Below are 20,631 nucleotides of genomic sequence, written 5' to 3'. Positions count from 1 at the left end.
GTTGGAGCGGGCCGAGAGCATCGCACGCGCGGCGGGGTATAGCAAGATCGCCGTCATCAGTGGTGTCGGGGTGCGCAACTACTACCGCCGCAAAGGGTACGTTATGGTGTCGCGCCCAAGCTGTGGGGCCTTTCTTATGAAGGAGCTACAGGTAATAACTAATGCAGAGGATAAGCGGGAGGTGGCGGCGGCGCATGCACGCGAAGAGGGCCGGCGAGAGGGTGGCGAAGGCGCAACGGAGGTGGAACCCACCACCACGTTGCATACGGAAGAAGCGGAGGTGCGCAGCGCCGGTGGCTGGTGGCGGCGGTACATTAATGCCCTCCTGGGCCGTTGGAAGCGACCACGGGAGGCGGAGTGACGCCGCTTACTTTGGAGCAAGCGTGCCTTGGGCCGACCGAGCTGCATGGAAGGCGTGTGTGTGTCTTTTTTTTCTTTTTGCTTTTTGACATGACACATGGCGGAGCACAAGCTGGTTTGGGCAATATCTTTTTTTCTCCTCGTTTTCTTCCTTGTTGTTTTTGTGGGTTTGCGCCGGCCACGCCGCTTCCACCAGCATGAAGCAAAGCACGAAAACAAACAGAACGAGAGAAGTCAAACTTTTACTCGCAGGCAGAGAAAATTAGTCATCTAACGGGCGTCGCTTCCAGGCAAATTTCAATTGTTGCCAATTCCCCGGTTTTTCATTCCATTTGTGGGCATTGCCGTCGTGTGTAGAAGTTTGCTTCGCGTGACTCCAGCAATCACGGATTCCCACGCAAAGCTGTTGCCCTTCACCGAAAGCACGTATTTATTTACTCTTTTGTGCGAAGGAAAACAAGCACTACGGCCATAATGGACATCAACTGCACGCTGATTGAGTGCAAGGACGCCAAGAACTCCTCTTGCACGCTCTTCCATTTTCTGATCCTGGACGCCCCGTCGTCGAGCAACCTCCCCACGTACGTCAAGGCACTTCAACGGCGTCAGGTACGTCACCTCGTGCGGGTCTGCGGACCGACGTACGACGCCTCTCTGGTGGAGAAGAGCGGCATTGAGGTTCACAGCTGGCCCTTTGACGACGGTGCGCCGCCGCCAAAGTCTGTGCTGGACAAGTGGTTTGGCCTTCTGGACAAGGAGAAGCAGCTGCTGCTCTCTGGTGTCTCAACGCAGCCTGCGGCAATCGCCATTCATTGCGTGGCTGGCCTTGGCCGCGCCCCTATACTTGTGGCTCTGGCGCTTGTGGAGTGTGGCGGTATGGAGCCGCTCGACGCGGTTGAACTCGTCCGCGGGAAGCGGCGGGGCGCCATCAACCAAACACAGATGCAGTGGATTATGAGGTACAAGCGACGCCGTGAAGGACATGGTGGCTGCACCGTCATGTAGCGTCTGTGGTGGCGGTTTTATCCGTATTGCCTTTTCTCAACGCGTCTCTCTCCCTCTCTTCCTTTCGTGGTTTTTCTCTGGCGGTCGCCCCAGAGCGACGGCGGGAAGGCGGCACACCATGACCGGATGCAGCAGAAGAAGAAGCACATGAACTGCATCGGAACCGAAAGGAGTAAGTGTAAAAAGAAAGAAAAAATCACGGGTGGAAATATTTCGCTTTAAAGGGCGGGACTGTAGATATTTTTTAAGTGAAGGCGAGTGAGAAGAAAAACGGGATAAGGCAGAAGTGACAACAGAAAAAAATAATGAAAAGGAAATTGGCATGGCTTCGTTAATAAAGCAGCTGGGTAACTGCTGTGCCAGTGGCAGGCCTGTGCTTCTCCCCCTTCACAACCTCTCTCTCTTTGTGTACGTTTGTGCTGCTCCCCTCTTCTCCCCCCTCCAGCTGCGGAGTGACTGCTGAGGAGGGGGGAGAGACACAAATCACCGCGGGACGGAAATGACTGCGAGGGGGCGGTGGAGACAAGAAAGGCAGGAAGGGAAATAATTGAGTCACCCTGCGACTGGTGTCCCACGAAGCCAATTCAATGGGATTTAAATGGATGACGTAAGTAAAACAATAGATAAAAAAAAACTTACAAAAGAACAACAAAAAATTGTATGTGCTCCCACACACAGGCATCAGAAACAAATCAGGCTGAAGCGGAAATAATTAAAGTACAAAAGTGTATCCATCAGACGAAATATGCGGCTTTTAGAAATGCTGATCCAAAAGGGACATGTAAGGCATTAGCGGTGAAGTGGTGGATCTCCTTTGGGGAATTCAGCATACAAATAAGTTCTACCGTGTTTTCGTTTCTTGGGAGGAGGAGCTAAGATGCGCCCTGTTGCTCCCACTCACCGTCTCTTCCGCATTGCACTATTTTTTTTCCGTTTTTTTTTTTCTTTCAGTTGCTGTTTTGTTTGTATTTTGTTTTCTGCTGTTCTGCCTCTTTTTAGTTCCTCCCCGCCGTGTAGATGCATACGGCCCAGTCGGACCGCGGCAATGAGACCCCACCGCCTGCGTCTTTCGCCATTACAAACCTGCGCACAGGTGAGGTGCTGCTTGAGTTGACGTCCTCGCCCTGTGCGCTGCCGGCGGCACCGGCTGCGGCTGTGGAAGCAGCCCTAGATGGCCGTGGTTTCTTTAGCGACGCATTTGCCTTTCTAGCGGCGGCACAGGCGAAAAGCTACGAATTCTTCGGCCGAAATATGGCGAAAGATTCAAAGACACGGCCTGCTGTCACCGCCGCCGCTCGCGGTCAAAAGGAACAGGACGTTGATCCAATGAACGCGTGCGATGTGCCAAGCAGCAGTTGCATGGACTCCGCCGAATGGGAGGGGGACGACGCGGGGACGAACGATGATGGTCACGAGGACGAGGACGGTGATGTTGGGGGCGACGGCCCCAACTCGTTGGAGCCACCTTCAAAGAGACGTCGAGGATAAAGTGGCGCCTCTGGAGTGGCCTGGATAACATGTGGGGGAAGCAACACGGACCAGCGGGATAGAAAGAAAGAGGAATGCTGCATCAACGTTTGTGACAGCCGTTGCGACTGCAACGGCTTTCATGCATGCTTTCTTTTATTATTATTACTGTGTCTTTATTCTTTTGTATTCCTCCTTGTCCCCCTTCTCTTGCGACGCTGCCGTGACTGCTTCATGCGTGCCGTCACGCACCTTTTTTCATTCTCGCTAGTGTTGGAGGGCTCTGTGCCGGGTGGACATGGCAGAAGAGTACTTCCAAACATTCGTGGCCGGGACGTTTTCTGGCGTGGTGGGCGTGCTGCTGGAGTACCCGCTTGATACGATTAAGGTCCGTCTGCAGGCGTACAGCTCGCTCTAGCGGGGTTACTGGGATTGCGCTGCAAGGCTTGTAAAGGAGGAGGGTATGCTTTCTTTCTATCATGGGGCTTCAACGCGTCTCTTGGCCTCTGGCTTTGAGCACGCCGTTCTGTTCTCCTTTTACAAGTGGACCCTGCGCGAGGTGGGTGCGGATGAATATCATCCGCTTGCCTGGCAGATTCTTCTTGGCGGCGTGGGTGGTGGTGTGGCTTCAACGGTCTTCTTGACACCACTGGAGCTGGTTAAGTGTCACCTGCAGGTGGCGAATATGCTGCCGCCGAGCCAGCGTGAGTTCCGTGGCGTCACGCACTGCGCGGTTAAAATTGCACGTCGGGGAGGGGTGAAGACGCTCTACAAGGGCGGTGCTGCGATGCTGGCCCGCGAGGTGCCGGGCGCGGCGGCCTACTGCGGCACGTACGACAAGGTGAAGGAGCTACTGACGCCGCCAGGAGGCTCAACCGCGGAGTTGTCGCCATGTCGGCTCATGTTTGCTGGGGGCTGCAGCGGGGTGGCGTTCTGGACCGTCTTTTTCCCTGCAGACGTTGTCAAGACTCGTGTGCAGTTAGACCCCTGCTTTTCTCACTACAGTTTTGGAAAGGCGCTGCGCGTGCTGTACGCGGAAGGAGGCTTGCAAGCCTTGTATTGTGGTTGGTCTCTCACCGCGCTTCGCTCGTTTCCGTCCAATGCGGCAATATTTTTGACGTATGATCTTAGCATGCGCGCCTTTCGGGCATGACGTACGAACTTGCCCTCTACAATGTGTGTGTGTGATAGAAGAATAATGTGAAATTCTTTGCAATGCATTGGGTGCGCGTGAACTCCCTTGTAACGGCGCGAAGAAGGCGGCTGTGTTTCACCGCATTCGTCCACTGGCTTCCCCGCACGCGCCGCTTGCTGTGCGTGATGTACTGTGGTGGATGTTATTTTGGTTTCCTTGCTTGCTGTCATGGTGTGTTTTTTTTTCCTTCTGCCGTGCTTACATGGATCCACTGTGCTGCCACTTTTTTTTTCTTTTGTGTTGTTTGGCCCTTTTCCCTTTGCTTGCTGCAGCACTTTTGGGCTCTTTCTCCGTCAACCCATCGCAAAAAGGAGAAAGAAAGAGGAAGTGACGTGGGCACTGTCATACGCACACACTTATAAATATGGCGAGGAAGCGCAACCGGGCGCAGCCGACGACCCTCAACGAGCGGCGCAAACGAGGAACTTGCATCAAAAACGGACTGAGAGACCTGGGCGATTTGGACGTCGCCCCGGCCGCTTGCTCCTCTGGAAAGGTCTCTACGGATGCTTCAGCCATGACTGCGGTGAAGGGCGCATTAGCCGAGGAGGAGGGGGAGGAGACCTTCCCATCGGCACCTCCTTCATCTTCTTCCTCTTCGGCGCCGAGTGTGTTTGGACGAGGATGGGACGAGTGGAAGCGTGTGAAGCAACTGCTATTTGATGCCCAGGACGGGGCGGAGGAAGCGGAGGCAAGACGCAAGGCTTTGGATCGCATCCAACTTGTGTGGAAGGCACGTGAACGTAAGCATCGGCCGCTTCCGGCGTACGCGGAAGCCACAGCGTTGCTGATGGAAGCCGTTTCACTCGATGAGGGAAACTGCCTTTCATCGTCGGGTGTCGTTTCTTTTTACGGCGCGGCAATATCGCGCGTGGTGCATCTTATGACAGGCACCTTCGCTCGTGGGGCTGCAGACACGTACAGGAAGCGGGCTCGCATGATTGGCTTTCCTGAGGAGGCGGTGGAGGTACGGCAACGCGTGGCACACGGCGCTCTCCCGCTCCTCTCTGAGCTTCGCTGGGTGTGTGGGATGGTGCTACAGTTTTTGTTTCAGCACTACTGGGTAGAGCAGGAACGTCATTTGCACCTCATGGAGGAAGGGGGGGCGGAAGCTGCGGAGGAGGATCCGATGTCTGCAGCCGAGCCTCAACTCAATGCCCCAAGTACGACGGTGGAGGAGATGCGGCAGCTGCTTGCGGACCTTAGCGACGTCAGTGAGGGCGTCAGCAATGACGCGAGCGACAATGCTGAATTTGCGCAGGGTGGGTGGCAACTGTGCTAGCAATGAGAGATGGCGACATTTTGTGTGCGTGTGTGTAACGGAGTTGGCTCTCGCCTGTGGCCAAGCTTTTGGACTATCACGCTTAGTTTCCATCTCTGCGTGCCGGTCCGAAGGTGCGAGGCGGCGTGCGCGTGGACTTCCCGACTGCAGCGGGTTGGACTCCGCCTTTCCATTTTTTTTTTTTTTTCGGTTGAGGTGGGCGGGGTCCGTTTTATTTATGTTATTGTTTTGGCTGGTGGTTTCCGTTTCCCCCTTTTTATTATTCTGCATTTCATCCTTTTGTTTCTCTCTCTCCGTTTCTCTCTGTGGGCGGGCTTTTGCCCTGCGGTCTGAAAGAAACGGGTGCGTGCAGAGAAGTTATCATCATTGCTTTCAGCAGCAGCAGCGGCGGTCGCAGTTGCAGGCGTAGGGCCCCACGTCGTTATTATTCACATGGAACTTGTTGCCGAGCTGCCGGGCCGCCTCTTGACGGGATTGGCGTTGGATCCACACGACGACGTGTTTGCCATATGCAGCTGCAGTGGGGAGCTGCTGCGTTTGAACAAGGCGGAAGACACGATGATTCCTCTCATGGCGACAGAGACCTCCTCGCACGCGATTGCCATCGATTCCCGCAATGGCGACGTATACTTCACCGACCGCGACGAGAATGCCATCCTTAAGCTGGAGGCGGTGACCGACTCCGCTAGTCGTGGGGAGAGAAGTGAGAAAGCTGATGATGGCCACGGAGAGGTGAGTTACACTATTGTGCAGTGCCTAAACAACGTTGAAAATAAACCGTTTGTTGGGCCGACAGCTCTCGCTTTTGCACCGGACGGAGAGTTGTTTTTCACCGACGCCGGGGCGGAGGGTGACTCGTCGTTTGCCGACCCGGTGGGTGCCGTCTACCGCACGCTGCAAGGACGCAGTCAAGTCGTTCCGCTCTGCTCTCGGGGCCTTGTACGTCCGTCGGGTATCGCCGTAGCGCCTGACAAGTGCGTGTATGTCTGCGAGCAGGGGACCAATCGTGTGCTGCGGTTTGTGCTGCGGGGGACGTACTACGTTGGAAGCGTCTTTGCGCAGCTGCAGGGAGGAATGGGCCCTAGCGCCATCACCTTGAGACCGAGTGACGGCTCCATTTTTGTAGCGCAGTACGACGTGAAGACCGCAGCATCGTCGCCGTCGCCCAATGGGGGAGGGGAGGGTACCGGCGGCCTCATCACGGTAATTGGGAGGGATGGTGAGGTGAGCGGTGTTGTGCGCACCCCAGGGCCATCGCTTCGCGCCCTCGCGTTGGACTCAAAAGGTGAGACGCTCTACGCGGTGGAGGCTGATGAAGCGTCGGGGTGCTCAAGACTGTACCGTTTTCAAGTTCCCTCCGTGGCGCAGCATACGACGGAGTGAGGGTGGGTCTGCCGCTGGTGGTTGTGGGAGCGTGTGGTGTGTACGATCCCAGCGCTTTTTGTTTTTGTTTTTGATCTCCCTTTTGGGTGCGATGTACAGGATGCGCGGCGGCAGCAGCACCGCTGGGGGCTGTAATTTGGAAAGTGGGGCTCTACGCCATTGCCGCGTGTGTGGGAGGGATGACATTCTCCCCTTCGTTTTATTTTTATTTTTTGTCTTCTTGCTGCTCTTGTTTCTGAGCATAGTGACTAGCGACTATTGTCGGTGATGCAACGCAATGCCGTAGGCAACAAACAGCACCTCCGACCCCACGCGCACAGTCGTGCCGCGCATGGTGACCGTCCGTCCCGTCACGGGCAGCCACATTCACGGGCGAGGGGGCACACCGGCGGCCGCCCAAAAGGCCCCGTCATCGTGGAGGACGGAACGATCTCCGCCGCCCTCATTTCACCGTTTCAGGCCTCACAGCCGCAGGCGGGGCAGCACTCGGCCACGGTCGTCCGGACATCCGTTTCGGGGCCGTCGCAGCAGCAGATGCTGTTCTACTCCAGCGTGCAGCGCCGCGGGGGCGTCTTCACGAAGTCGGAGTACGAAACCAAGGCCCAGCTGGCGCGAACAGGTGTCCTTCCCAACTCCATTGCGTACCGTAAGCGGGCCCGGGCCGCACTGGAGGAAAAAAACGGGAAACCCCAGACGTTGCAGGGCCGTTTTGCCGGCATGCAGTTGGAGAAGGCGCAGGAGGATGTACGGCAGGCAAAGGCGCTTGTGGGAAACAAAAAGGCGAATGCGAATCGCTTTGCTGCGGACGACAGTGAGAGCGGTGAGTCGCGGTAAGTCGGTCTCTTCCTTAACCCCCCTGAATGAAGTCATCAAGTCTGTTGCCGCGCGCATCATGGGCAATTGCGATCAATATTTGTTGTCATTCTTTTGTGTATGCCTTTTTTCATTTTTTTCTTCTTGTTTCTGTGCAGTCAGTCAATACACACACACACACACAAAGTCAAGCCTCTGGAAGGCAGAAATAGTTGACGCTCGCCAAGTGAGCGGTGCCGCAGTTTTATTGCATCGTTCTGGGTGCGAGCATTCCTCATTCCGCAGGAATAAGTTGATGGCGAAGGAGAGGTGGGGAGCCACGACAGGCGCTCCACACCTCCTCCTTTTTTGTTTTTGCTTTGCTCCATAGTTGGTAGTTCCACCTGGGGCGTAGTTTACACTGAGTTCACTGGCTTTTCTTTCTCGTTCATTTGCCTCGTATACGCACGCACATCCACGCATTCGCACTCTTGTAATACGCACGCACACGGTGAGACACGCCGGGGCGAGTGAGTGGGCTGCAGAGTTATCCGCTCGTGCCTTTTTTATTCTCCTCTTGCCGATCGACGCGTTATACTGTAGCGCACACACAGGGAAGCAGAGGAACGAAGTGAGACAAAGACAAGGACAAAACACTGGCCGCAATGGAAATCAATGCGAAGGACTTTATGAAATTCCTTTTTTCTGTTGTCTCCCTTTTTGTGTGTAGCCTTCTCCTCATGCTGTACACGCACAAAATATTGGGGTTCGCCGTGCGGTTGTTTCTGCGGTACTGCATTTTGCCCTCAACAACGCGGATTCACATTGGCGGCATTTTTCTTGCCCCGTTGAGCTGCCGCCTCTTCATCCAGGACTTCTTCTACCAGGATGAGAACCTGTCGCTGCGCATCATGGATGGGTATGTCTCCTTCTGCTTCTGGGATTCATGGTGGGAGGACCCATCGTGGACGACAGTGAAGGATTTCATGTTTACCGATGACTTGAAGGGCGCGCGCTGCCGTGTGAAGCTGAAGCTGAATTGGGTGTCTGGCGTGATCGTGGAGGTGCTGCGGGAGGAACGGGCGGTGCGGGTGCGACTTGATGACAGCGGCGGCGAGAGGGCGGGGGCCTCACCCTTCGTTAACCTAGACGCCGACACCCACTTCGTGGAGGTCTCGCCCATGGAGGTTTCTGCGGTGAGTGGCAACACAACCCCCGCTGTAGGCAACGTGGGTCACCGTGGAAGAAGTAGCGACAGCAGCGAGTTTGAGTTTGTTTCGTGGCCGGACGCAAGGGAGCGAAGTTCACTAGGAATCTCCTCCGCCCGTTTTGATCCCGTCTTCTCGCCAGCGGAGCAAAGTAATGCCCCCAGCGACAACATTCCGGCGCACCAAGGCACGGACGACGACGAGGCTGATAATAATAACGACACCTCCACAGTCGGGCTGTTCAACATAGATGCCGTGCAAATTCCCCAGAGCCGCGGCAAGATCCGTGTGCACCTGAACGGCATGGGTCTCTGCCTGTACAATGCCACCTGGAACTATAACAATTTGGGGGAAGCGCAGACCTCTACCACACACCTTGATGAAGAGTCACATCGATCTTCCTTGCAGGGGTGGGCCCTGCGGAGTATACTCAACCGTCTGGGGCAGGAAGGGGATAGGAGTCAAGCTGGCGGAGATGAAGAGCTGCGGAGAATGTCCTATGGGAACCCAAACGAGAGGCAGAAATACAGCGCAGAGGTGCGGTCAAAGGCGTTAGAGGAGCAGCAGCGCCTGAAGAGCGCGAGGAACCGTGTGCAGCGTTTGTTTGACTTTATTGGCGCCGTAGAGGTGGAGCTGTATGGGAGCTATGTTGATATTGGCGGGGCCGGTGCGGCACACCCCTACTTTTTGCACTTTGACTTTAAGCGTGGGGAGTGTCACAGTTACCTGACGATGGATGGTGTCCCCAGCATTGACCTCTACCGCTTCGTCACGGAGATGACGCTGGAGGATGTGCACGCCCGCTGGTGCCCCATGAAAAAAGAGAAGGAAAACAAGAATGTGCCCATGTATCAGGAAAAAAAAAACGCCTGGCGCGAATCGTTTATGTTGATGTTGAAGGGTACCACTGCAAACGATACGCAGTCCTCAGTGCCCGATGAGGTGTCAATGCTTATTCGCAACTACGGCATGCTCCTCAACGGCAAGGAGAAATCCATAATACACGCCGTCTTCTACCGAGATGTGGCAAACGTCTACGCCGGTGAGGAGGTGAGTCGCGAGGCGGAGTTGCCGCGCACAGGGCTTGAGTTGCTTATTGACGCCCCTGAGCTTTGTTATGGCCCGTGGTCACACTATTCGCTGATGAAGCTGAAGGAGTTCTTCTTCCCCCTCACCTACAAGCCGCTGGAGTCACTTAAATTTGAGCTCGGCGAACGACGCCCGCTCGCTGGCTTCGAGCTGTTTGTAGAGTTTCTCCGCGACACCTGCCTGACGGTGCCGTTCAAGCGAAAAAGCCCCGCGCCCTCGCCACCCTTTGGCATTCGTGACTCGGGACACAAGGGGGTTATACTCATCACACTGGGCCGGGAGTCGCAATACATACAAAAGCCGCAGTTTCTGTTGCAGACAGAGAAGAAGCAGTGGTTTGAGAGCTTGTTTTCAGGCAAAAATGTGTCGTTGGCAACAAACGGCATTCAGGACGAGAGTACTCTGCTTGCGCGGATGCGCACGATAGAGCTTTTCATTGACAGAGAGGATCAACGCGTGTACACGGGGCGGAAGCTGTGGAATGTGCTGCCCTCGTTTGGCGAGCTAGAGGTCTGGTGGTACATGGACTACATCGCGTTCTTTATGGACCTTTTGACAGACTGGCAGTTTGTGCCCGAAATGTACCACGGCGTGCCGCTGACAACGGAGATTTACAACACCTACGACCGGTTTGTAAAGGAGTTCATCCCCAATGTGAAGCGGTTTGAGGTATTTTTTACAGCTGCAAGCGTCTTGCATGTGAACTGCAACCCGCAGAACGTTATCTTCAGCGAGGACCTCAACGACGACTCCCTCAACAGCTTCCTGAACATTCGTGTGGGCGATACGGGGCACTTCTTCATGACACTTCCAAGTGACACGTACCTGCTGAGTGCATCGACGGAGGTGCAGCGCCCCTTCCAGTTGACCCTGCGTAACATGGAGGCCTGCCTGAGTCTGCCGCAGACACATCCGCTCTTCAAACTTGTGGATGCAGCAGAGCCGTTCGTGCGGCTTGACGAATTGAGGCTGACAGGGTCGCAGACGGTGTACATTCCAAATCAGACGGTGCCGCAGGACAAAACCCCGGTGGACCCTGCGACGGGTCGAACGAAGCTGCTCAACCATCTGGATTTGGACCTTCAGCTCATTGGCCTGCGGGGCTTTGTGATGCCGCCGCACATCCGTGCTTTGATTGAGGCGGCCGGCAATCTCTTCAAGGGTTCGGTGTGTGTGATCCGGCCAGACGAGCTCTTTTGGCCGCTGTCTAAGATCCAGCCCAAGTTGGATGCCCCGAGAAACGTGCGGCAGAAGTTCAATGAGTACCTGCAGAGAGAGGAACCACCCAGTAACATGCAGGAACTCAGCCTACATCTCAGTGTCCTGGACATCGATCTCACGCTGCGGAGCAGCAGGGGGACGTCACCCAAAATGAATCTATGCAGTGCAAAGTTTAACTTCTCCCTCATCAAGCAATGTGCCTTGAATGACCTGAGCGTTGCGGCTACGCCGATCATCGGCCGATTCTTCGACCAAGATGGGGAGGGGCTTATGGATGGACTCTTCTTCTGCACAGCGGACATCACGGCCAGCATGATTCGGCGCTTTGGCCCGATGCCGCTGCAGGCGCTTTTTCATAGTGTAGCGAACGTCATGCTTGGCGGCATCACCTTTGAGTTGACTGTGGAGCTGGTGGCAATGCTGACGCAGCTCCTGAACACGTTTATGGAGCAGTTCCCTCTGTGTGATGCAAGACTTTTGCGGGAGACTGAAATTGCAAAGACACGGGCGGCATTCTCTGCTCACCACCTTATGCCCCGGTCGGGGCGCGCGCAGCAGAAGAGCAGCGAAACCTTTCCTACGGAATACGGCACTGTGCCGCTTCGCCACCTTCAGAGTGAGAGCTGCAAGTTGCGAACGGAGAGAGATACTCCCAAAGAGATCACTGACGCGCGTGCGGCGCTGGAGCGCATTCTTGCCCGCGATGGTACGGCTTTAAAAGTACCTTTTTCAGAGTTGGTTCCTGAGGAGATGGCTGTGGGCTTCAACAAGTACCTTGAAACGATTGAAAAGGCCGAGGACGAGGCGAAAGACCACGCCGTTGTCACAATACTCGCGTCGCTCGAACGCGTTATGGGGTGTGTGCGTGTTGGCCCCGACGGCTATGTGGAACTGCAGCTTCGGGGTGGGGTGCAACTCGCCTCCTCTACCGTCAATGACTTAAACTCCAACAGTCGCTTGAGTGCCGCCGTGCGGGACATCGCGCTGCGTGGCTTCTGCCGACTCGACGTGCATGAGGACGCGAAACCCAGTGAGGACTTTGCGGAGGTCTTTCATCTGGCGACGTCACTGCGCGTGCGCAACTGCACGGCGTATCCCTTCGACCAAGGCCTTGAGCACCACCTGGAGAACCAGCGACGGTTTTTGGCCGAGAACGATGTGGATCACCTCTTTACCTGTGAGTTTCCTCCCACACCACGCATCCCGCCGGAGGTGAGTGTGACTACAAAACCACAAAGGGCGATAGGGGGCACCCCGCCGGGGCATATTGGCCTCACTGGGGAGGACGGCACCAAGCCGCAGGGGGATCAAACAATGGCAGGGAACTCAAGTCAAGCGACGCATTATTTTGCGCAGACTATTTTTGCCTTGCAGCAGGAGGACACAAGCTCACCAGCAATGGCGGACTCAGCGCCTGACTTGTCCGGGGACGTTGCGGCCATGCTGTCATCACCGGGTTCTCTCCGTGAAAACAATAATATGACTTCCCAGCAATATCTGACGTGCCTTTCAGCAGCAAGTGAGAAGGAAGTTGATGAGGAAAGTGAAGAGATGGAGTGCACAGGGAGCGGAAGCAGCGAGCGCCTCGACGACGTGAATGCCAGAAGTAGTGCGGACTCATCGCCTTCGTTGGTGCAGGAGACAGGGACGGCGGACAGTCTTGTGATGCGCCCGGTTGAGCCTTTCACTTCGTTCTTGCGGCCGTTTTTTTTGCACTCGCAGGCTGACGATGAGGTGACGTTGCTAAAGTACACCGCTGCTGCGGCGACACGGCTTGCAAAGGATGGTCTGCGTGATTTTACGCGCTTCCACGCCCCGCTCCCATCGACGGTGTTTTTTGCCTCCATGAGCCCTCATCGGGCACCAAAGTTCTGCATGTCGCAAGCGATGTTGAACGCCACACTGGGTGCCGCAGACGACGAGGAGTCCGAAGTGTGGGCATTACGGCAGACCGACAACCGCAAGCGCTCACGGGAGGGGTCCACGTCGAAGCATCTTCACCTTGAGGCGGTGGCACCGCTTACGGTGCTTGTAACAAGGCCCTTTATAGAGAAACTCTTTTTTGAGGCCGAGGCGCGCTTCTTCAAGCAGGTGCACTACTACCAGTTCTTTCCTGTTGTACCAGCCCCGGAGCACGCGCTTTTGCGGGATACCTCAGTTGAGTGGGAGAACAATGACTTGGATAACGACGTGAGCCGGACAGAGGCACAACTACAAAAGCAGCAGCGGCGTGCGATTCATCGAAGGGAGCTTAGCAGAAGCCGCGTGCACCAAAAGCGATGGCTCTCAGAGGTAAAGGTTACGAGTGTTATTCTTCCCTGCGTTGAGGTGAAGGTCTTGACGGAGCTTCCGGTGCCGCAGGAGAATGTGGCACCCGGTGTTGAAGGTCAAGGCGTGTACACAACAACGTTGGGTGTGCGCTCATTTAAGTTTGTCATGCAGCATACTCTGCCGCCCGCACACGCCGCAATGCTGGTGGAGGAGCGCGCGTTATCTGCCTCAGTCACGCTCTCCTCACTGGCTGTCATTACGCAGGTTGAGTATGAACCTGCAGTGCGGGAGGGAAACCTCCAAGTCAAAGTTCCTGGCATCGCCTACGACGAGGAGAAGGACACTCTAGCGGTGGTGTATTTCACATCCTTTTGCGGACGTGGAAAGCGTGACAACACTCACGGTATAGGAAGTGGAACATGCCACGTCTCCGTGGATACTGTTGCCCTGCACCTCACACGGGACTTCTTGTTTTTTGTTCACTCAGTGAAGGTGATGTTGCAGCAGCTTTGTGACTTGCGACAACTGGTGCAGCGAGAAAGCGCCTCTCTCCCCTTCCCCCTCCCGGCTGATTCTCTCATGCTTCTCCACAGACGTGGAGAGAGCGTCCGTGATATTGTGTTCCCCCGGCAGTCGCAGTCCACGCATGCGTCCTTGAACTCACTGGAAGAATATGGTATCGAGGCTAGTATCAACGTTCAGGGCGTTGGCGCTGTCAACACATTCCACGTTGAACTTATTGACGTGTACCGCGAAGGACGCTACCTACGCGTCAACACAGAGGCTTCCAGCGTCATTGAGGTGAGGTCTCCGTCTGCCAAGTTCCTTGCAAGGGTGCCCATACGCCCTATGGGCGAGGGTGCTGCACCATACATTGAGGAGCTCAACTGTATGCGTCTTTTTGCGTCAGCAACGTTAGGGACGTCTTTGCCACACCAAAAGATGCAGACTGGACGACTTTTGTTGCGGTCGCGGCGAGATGCAGAGGTGCAGTTTATCGGAGAGGTCAACGCCGTCTTGGTCAAGTGCTATCCGTCTGTGTTGCGCATCTTGGGCACGGCAAAGGAGGCGGCAGCGGTGGCAGTGGCGAGGGCAGCAGAGTGCGACAGTGAATTGCCTCCTCCGCTGTTTGTCCCGGTGTCAGGATCGTCCGGTCCTCTTGATGCACAAACGTCTGGCTGCGGTCTTGGTGTCGTGTTTAAAGGCAGCTGTATCATGCGGCAGCTTGACGCGTCTTTTTTGCATTCCGAGTTAAACTTCATGCAGTTTAAGGTGGCCAATCTCACTGGGTGCGGCGAGTCCCGCACAGAGTGCATCAGCTCGCGAGAGTGTGTCGAGACTGACGTCTTCACAGGGGCGATTTCTGAGCGCCTACGAGAGCGGTTGCACGTTTTAGCGCAGCGGGCGCGTTCGCGTGCTCCAAAGGGGCACTACGCAGCTCCACCGTCTGTCACGCCGCAGCTGCACCTGAAGAAAACTGTCTCCTTCTTTGCGGAGTCTATGTCCCTGCAGTATGTTGCCGACGTGATTGTACCGGCCAGCTTGGCCAACACGCTGCGAAGTTCCGCGGGCTCGGTGGAGGAGCATGAAGAGTCACGTGTGTTTGCTGCGGCTGCGAAGCACCTGGCGGTGGGCATGCATCACGCAGACAAAAATTGTATTTCCACTAGTGACAGTGGCCCAAAGGACGCATCTGAGAAGAAGTCCGCAGGGGCACCCGAGGGCGTGCAGATGAACCTGCAGGTCGACATCGGGAAGATGCACTTCTTGTTGCCGTATCGGCCGGTGGCCACTGAGACAGTGCAAGCTCAACTGCATCAATGGCTGCAAGGGTGGATTGAGGCAAAGGAGATTCTACAGGCCATGCGTCCTGTCAGCCACGTGAAAATGGATGACACTCGTCCTTCTCTCTTGTCGCCCCAACAGAAGAAGATTCATGCGTCTTGCTGCGCTGTTCAATTGCGGGAAATTAAGGTCAAGATGGGTTTGCCCCAAGGCATAAACACGGATCTAAATATCCCGCTTGCCTCAGCCTTTTTCAATGCCTCCTCTGACAAGCGGTTGAATTTTAAGGCTCATCTGCATCCCTTTATGTTAGCCTCGGAAAGTCCTTCAGCAGGGAGGTACACGGTGGAATTTCCGAGCGTTTACGTCATTTATGCCAAGGACGAACTCGTACGGACAGGCACTTGCATGATGGAAACGGTTGAGATCACCGTGTCATCGAGCATCATGAGTCATTTGATTTTGTTTTCTGACAGGATTGTTAACTTGTGTGCCGCCGTCTCGAAGTCGTTCCACGCGGGTGGGAAGGCGGCGGCGGAGGAGGAGGGGGACAGGGAAGTTGCCCCGCAACAGCCACCAAGCAGCGCGGCCACCACGTCGCCAGGGTGGAGGAGCCGCTTTTTGTTTCTCTTGGAGGGCTTTTGTGTGTCGTACCTCACCTCCATGACCAACCTCCGCTTCTCCGTGAGGAAACTCAGCGCGCTGACGGGCATCTCGTGCACAGGAAGCTACCGAATAACAAGTCTGATGGTGAGTGTCGCCACCGCGCAGATCGCGCTTGTGGATCGCGATGACTACGACCAGCTACAGACCATGTTGCGTCAGGCAACGACCGTGAGTCAGAGCGATGCATCCGTTCCAAGCACAAAGGTGGCGATGCTGCCGCCGAACTCCATTTCGATGGTCTCAGAGGACTCCATGCGGCTCGTGCGCCCACTTGGTGGCTTTATTTGGGGCCTGGTTGAGACCTCTTTCACGCTCTCCAGCGGGCGCCGTGACACAAACGAGGTGCGGGCGGCAATCGAGAACATCTTTGCGGCGTCGCAAGGACCTTCGGTGGACATGCATGAACTGGAAAAGCTTGGCAACACCGCCACGCGATGGAAACTCTCGATCATCTCGCCGCTCATCATTGCGCGTGTCGGACTGGTGCCGCTACTACAACAGTCCATTGACGAGACGAAGGAGGTTGCGGGGAAGATGCGGTTTGCCTCGGAACGGGAGGGTCGTTTATTCCGCCGTCAGCTTTCCAAACATGCGGCGTACCACCGACTGGCACGCGTGCAGAAGCAGATGGAAGCACAAATGGAGCAAACACAACGACAAAATATGAGGCGTCTCCAGGCGCTGACGGCGCAGGTGCTGCCACAAGGCGCCGCTGCTTTTCAGGCACGTTCTCCCTACACATCAAAGCCAAAGGTGGAGTGCGGAAGCGTTGCGGAGGGGAACCTTTTTAGCACAGAGTCGGATAACAAGCTTTTTGCTACGGTGACGAATTTTCTGGTGGTGATGCCGTTTGGAGATGCAGCCTATCGCAGCATCATCGAGGGGAAGCAGGACATGTATCACTCCGGACGCGGCGCAACGGCACTGAACCGCAAGCACTTCATCCCCACCATGGCACTGAAGCTGAGGGTGGAAAAGTCGACTTTTGCATGCCGCTTGCTCAAGTCCCAGAGCTGGGCCCCTGCGATGCTGCCACCGTGGGAGAAGAGCACGTTTGCTGGTTTCTTTGGTGCATCGGAGCAGGAAACTTCCTCAACAGTGACGTTTACGGCGCGCTACATGCTGGATGACGCGAACCTCTATTGTAGTGACGGGTCACCGCTGGACAGTGACCTTCCACTAACGGAGCTGCTTTGCCGCACGCACATTTTTGGCGGTCTGGGCACTTTTACCGGTCTCAGTCGTGAGGAGTGCCGCAATTCCTTTTCAAAGGTGTTTATTGGCTCCATTGACGCCCCCATTCACGTGAATAAGACTGGGAACACTGTCACCGTCGGTGCCGTCGTGGATATGAGCGCCCCAAAAATTTGTATTTCAACCCGTTTTGTGAGTGACCTTAGCCAGCTCACACAGGAGGTGCCCTCCGTGTCACTCCGCGATATTTTTGGGCCCCACACGGTGTCGAAGGCGACATGCCATGGGGCAACCTTAACGTCACACCATTCACCACGACAGTTTTCTGTGGGCGAGGCAACGGGGTTAACAGAAATCGACGGAAAAGAGCGACACGCCGACCCGTCGAATCCACAGGGAGGGTCACAGGCAGTAAGCACGGGTCTCACTTTGTACCAATTTGATCTTACAGTGCGTGTTGAGCGAGGCGAGGTAAAGGTTTACTCCCTTCAAAGGGACGCTCCTTTTGGCGTTCCCGGGGCCTCACCGACTGCAGATGGTTTGACGAGTAATAGAACCCGTTCCTTCCGACGACGAGTGAAGTTTGCCCCTGAAGCACTTGATAAAGGCAACATGGGTTCTGATTCATCAGACGGTGCCACAGCGGTGTACCCCATGGCGGAGCTGCTGACCTTTCCAACGCCAGATATCACTGCGATGGTGCTGGCAACTGTGTCCGACTCCACGACTTTTGAGCAGGAGCTGATTGTTCGCGTGGAGATGCGGGCGGGTCCGATTGAAATTGGACCGTCCATCATGTTGCTTGCAGAAGAAATTGAGGTGTGGGTATCGATGCAGGGGCGCAGCAGCAGTGAGCGTGGGGCGAAGATCCTTGGCCTTGTGAAGGAGTGGGAGAGGGGTATTGCTGCCAGAGGCCTGGCACTACATTCCTCCGTAGCCGACGTGGCGCTGCCTGTGCCCCGCGGCTTTGCTGAAGCGGTGGCGCAGATCCAATCAATGCCGAATGGGTTAATTGCACTGCAGCGACAGCGGCAGCAACGGCAGAGCCGCCACTTCGACTCCACGCCGCCGGAGTGTCAGAACTTTTCTGTCGCAGGGCCCACCGGCCTTGGCGGCTGCAAGAAGAATATTTTTGCGAGCGTACACATTTGCATTACGGGATTACGTTTTGTGCTGACGACAAAGCCAGTATCAACGGTAACCCTTGCACTCTTCCAGGACGAGCGTGGAGGCAGTCTTGACTTCTTTGTGAAGCGGATGTTGGGGTCGACGCCGACGGTGTCATTCACACTCTGCGTTCGACGGACACGGCTGGAATGTCAGGCGAAGCTGGAGGTGAAGTCATTCGAGATGTTTTTGCCGGATGTGGTGATATGTGCCTCGTTGCGACGTCGCCAGCATGCGTGGGAACTTCTAAATGTTTATGTGCATACCCCGCTGGATGTCGCGAGTGGCGTCGATGTGGAGATGACGGTGCGGGCACCGCACGTGGCACAGCTCTTCATTGTACAGGAGCTCTGGCAGAGAACGCTGCTCGAGTCGATGCACAGCATTCGTCAGATGTTTACACGCAGCGCAAACATTATACAAGAGAACGTGAGGAAGAGTGCTGTGATCCGCAGGCACATTGAGGCGATGAGGAAGGACCACGTGGATGAGGCACTGATGCTTCTTGTTACGGCTTCACACATGAAGCTGCGACTCGAACTCAGCTCTGGCAACGCGCAACAGGTGACTTTGGGCGGCGTGAGTCTCATTATGCTGAGGACACAATCTGCCGAGCGTACGTGTCGTAAGACCTGCTTTGATGCGGCGGTGCGCTCGTTTTTGATGCGCTCTGAAGGTGTTCTCGCTGGTGTGGCGAACGTGGACGGTGTACTTCTCAAGGGATTCCTCATTGCGAACGCGGAGGGCGCGGGGGCGTTAGTGCGGTCGCCGAGTGGGCGCACCTTCCGCAATATACTTTGCGTGCAGAAGCTGCACGCCGGGTTTAAGGAGCGGCAGTTGAAGGATGTGTTTGAGTGTCAGGTGACGGAGTTGTGCCTCGCGTCTATGGATGGGGTGGGCGAGAAAAACAGCACGACCGTCGAGGCGGCGCTGTCACTTTACAAAAGCAACGTTTTCGTGACGCCAAGTACTGTGCCAGTGATTCTCAATACCGTCAGCAGTGTGGGCGAGATTGTGGCCACGCAGCGGGAGGTGTCAGGTTCGCTGTTGCGCGACAGTGGCGTGCAGGCGGCCCGCACACCGTCCTCGGTGCAGCTAAAAGAAGTATCCTGCGGCATGGAATTGTTGTTGGATCCGCGAAGAACTATTGCTGGCGGTGAAATACCTCCGCCGGTGTTAGACACGGAGGCGCCGAATAGCGGCGACGACAACAGTGTTAGTTGGGAAACGCGGAGTGGTAGCAAAAGTATCATTGGCGTCGGCGAGGCGGAGCGAGGCCTTATTCCCTTCATGGGCAACCCGCTCACCCGCATCCCGTGTGGCGCGCTCACTGTGAAGTTGGAGCAAACGACGCTGCGGCTCGGCACGGCCTCGGCCGGTGGAAGCAGCTCTGGGAGCCTTGTTGCGAGCTTCCCCAGGGCGACGCTCTCCTTTGCGGAATGTCCTAGTGAGGAGGACGCGGCAGTGAAGAAGGTGCTTGAGATTCGCACTGAGAACGTGGAGTTGTTCCGTCCTGGCGCCGTGAAGGTGCTCATCCTCGGCTTCCGTGGAGCCAACAGGTTCGAGTTTTACTCCCGGCAGGTGATTGGCGAGGGAGAGGTTGGCTTCATGCTGACGCTGCTTCAGTCCAACCCGTGGACGGGTAACCCGCGTTTTCAGGACTTTCAGGAGATGCTTCAGCTTGTGCGCTCCTTCACCATGAAGAGTCACGCGAAGGTGTTCCACCAATTTGGGGTCCTCAGTCGGGATTGGCCCGCGGAGGTAACAACATCGGTCCCGTTGGATGCGGAGGCGAATGGTGCTGCGTCCCCTGCGGAGAAGACGGAGCGGCACAACGCCGACGACCAGCCTGCTGACAAGCGCTCCCTTAGGGCCCTGCGGCCTGTAACGTTTTCTCCGCAGTTGCGCTTTGGCGGCGACGTGGCTGTGAACGTGGATGTGATTCTTAACTGGCTCGGTGTATCGGAGAAGATGCTGCCGCAGATTTTGCACATGCGGGCGTGTGACCGACTGGAAGCTTTCTTGGATCGCCTTGCGGAGAGAGCGAATACCCAAAGACAAAGCAGTGGAACCTCCACACATACACGCATGCGAAAACAAAAAGAATAATATTGATGATCAAGAGAGTTATTCACTGATCAATTACAACTCTCTTGTTTGTTTGTTTTTTGGTGTTTTCCTCTTCCCCCTTTTTATTCTTTATTTGACCTTTGTTTTAGTTCTTCATGTTGCTAGTAGCTCTAATGTACGTGCCTGCCTCTTTACTGATGGAGGGTGACAATGCGACGGGGGTGGGTGAGAGAGAGGGAGGACGGGGGTTGGCAGAAAAGAGGGGAGGAGGGGGGCGGGTGCATGCGCATTCCCCTCTTTTCTCTTCTTCTTTGCCCCGTCTTGTGTTTGTCATTGAGTTATGATGGACGGTATGTGCATCCGTTTCTGTGTCTCTCCCCTTTTTTTTTCTTTGTGCCACCTCTTCTTTGTCTTGAAGGGAACGTGTGGGCGGCTGTGAGGCTGCTGGCGTTGTGAGCGTGCGGCTCATTCCTTTC

General features: G+C 55.7%; 7 protein-coding genes across 7 annotated transcripts, besides 2 other annotated features; all 7 read left to right on the top strand.

Moving 5' to 3' along the window:
- Positions 1-834: 834 nt before the first annotated feature.
- TraAM80_05810 (protein tyrosine phosphatase-like protein) lies at positions 835-1,365 on the top strand (the record flags this gene model as incomplete). The annotated part of the gene is made up of 1 exon (XM_029382676.1): positions 835-1,365. One exon carries the CDS (start codon positions 835-837, stop codon positions 1,363-1,365), a length of 531 nt encoding a protein of 176 aa, XP_029237524.1.
- A 1,017-nt stretch (positions 1,366-2,382) lies between these two features.
- TraAM80_05809 (uncharacterized protein) lies at positions 2,383-2,853 on the top strand (the record flags this gene model as incomplete). The annotated part of the gene is made up of 1 exon (XM_029382675.1): positions 2,383-2,853. One exon carries the CDS (start codon positions 2,383-2,385, stop codon positions 2,851-2,853), a length of 471 nt encoding a protein of 156 aa, XP_029237523.1.
- A 442-nt stretch (positions 2,854-3,295) lies between these two features.
- TraAM80_05808 (mitochondrial carrier protein) lies at positions 3,296-3,985 on the top strand (the record flags this gene model as incomplete). Its single annotated transcript, XM_029382674.1, has 1 exon — positions 3,296-3,985. One exon carries the CDS (start codon positions 3,296-3,298, stop codon positions 3,983-3,985), a length of 690 nt encoding a protein of 229 aa, XP_029237522.1.
- Positions 3,986-4,391: 406 nt separating this feature from the next.
- TraAM80_05807 (cell morphogenesis protein Las1) lies at positions 4,392-5,309 on the top strand (the record flags this gene model as incomplete). Its single annotated transcript, XM_029382673.1, has 1 exon — positions 4,392-5,309. The coding sequence occupies one exon, from the start codon at positions 4,392-4,394 to the stop codon at positions 5,307-5,309; it is 918 nt and encodes a 305-aa protein (XP_029237521.1).
- A 432-nt stretch (positions 5,310-5,741) lies between these two features.
- Positions 5,742-6,692, top strand: TraAM80_05806 (uncharacterized protein; the record flags this gene model as incomplete). The annotated part of the gene is made up of 1 exon (XM_029382672.1): positions 5,742-6,692. The coding sequence occupies one exon, from the start codon at positions 5,742-5,744 to the stop codon at positions 6,690-6,692; it is 951 nt and encodes a 316-aa protein (XP_029237520.1).
- Positions 6,693-6,959: 267 nt separating this feature from the next.
- Positions 6,960-7,526, top strand: TraAM80_05805 (uncharacterized protein; the record flags this gene model as incomplete). The annotated part of the gene is made up of 1 exon (XM_029382671.1): positions 6,960-7,526. The coding sequence occupies one exon, from the start codon at positions 6,960-6,962 to the stop codon at positions 7,524-7,526; it is 567 nt and encodes a 188-aa protein (XP_029237519.1).
- A 146-nt stretch (positions 7,527-7,672) lies between these two features.
- Positions 7,673-7,689: a microsatellite.
- A 460-nt stretch (positions 7,690-8,149) lies between these two features.
- Positions 8,150-20,194, top strand: TraAM80_05804 (uncharacterized protein; the record flags this gene model as incomplete). The annotated part of the gene is made up of 1 exon (XM_029382670.1): positions 8,150-20,194. The coding sequence occupies one exon, from the start codon at positions 8,150-8,152 to the stop codon at positions 20,192-20,194; it is 12,045 nt and encodes a 4,014-aa protein (XP_029237518.1).
- Positions 20,195-20,238: 44 nt separating this feature from the next.
- Positions 20,239-20,262: a microsatellite.
- Positions 20,263-20,631: the final 369 nt, after the last annotated feature.

The sequence above is a fragment of the Trypanosoma rangeli genome, assembly GCF_003719475.1.
Source record: "Trypanosoma rangeli strain AM80 chromosome Unknown Tra_15.4_contig_00197, whole genome shotgun sequence".
Classification (NCBI taxonomy): domain Eukaryota; phylum Euglenozoa; class Kinetoplastea; order Trypanosomatida; family Trypanosomatidae; genus Trypanosoma; species Trypanosoma rangeli.
The sequence above is the reverse complement of the archived record's forward strand: the minus strand, read 5'-3'. Positions and strand labels throughout refer to the sequence as shown.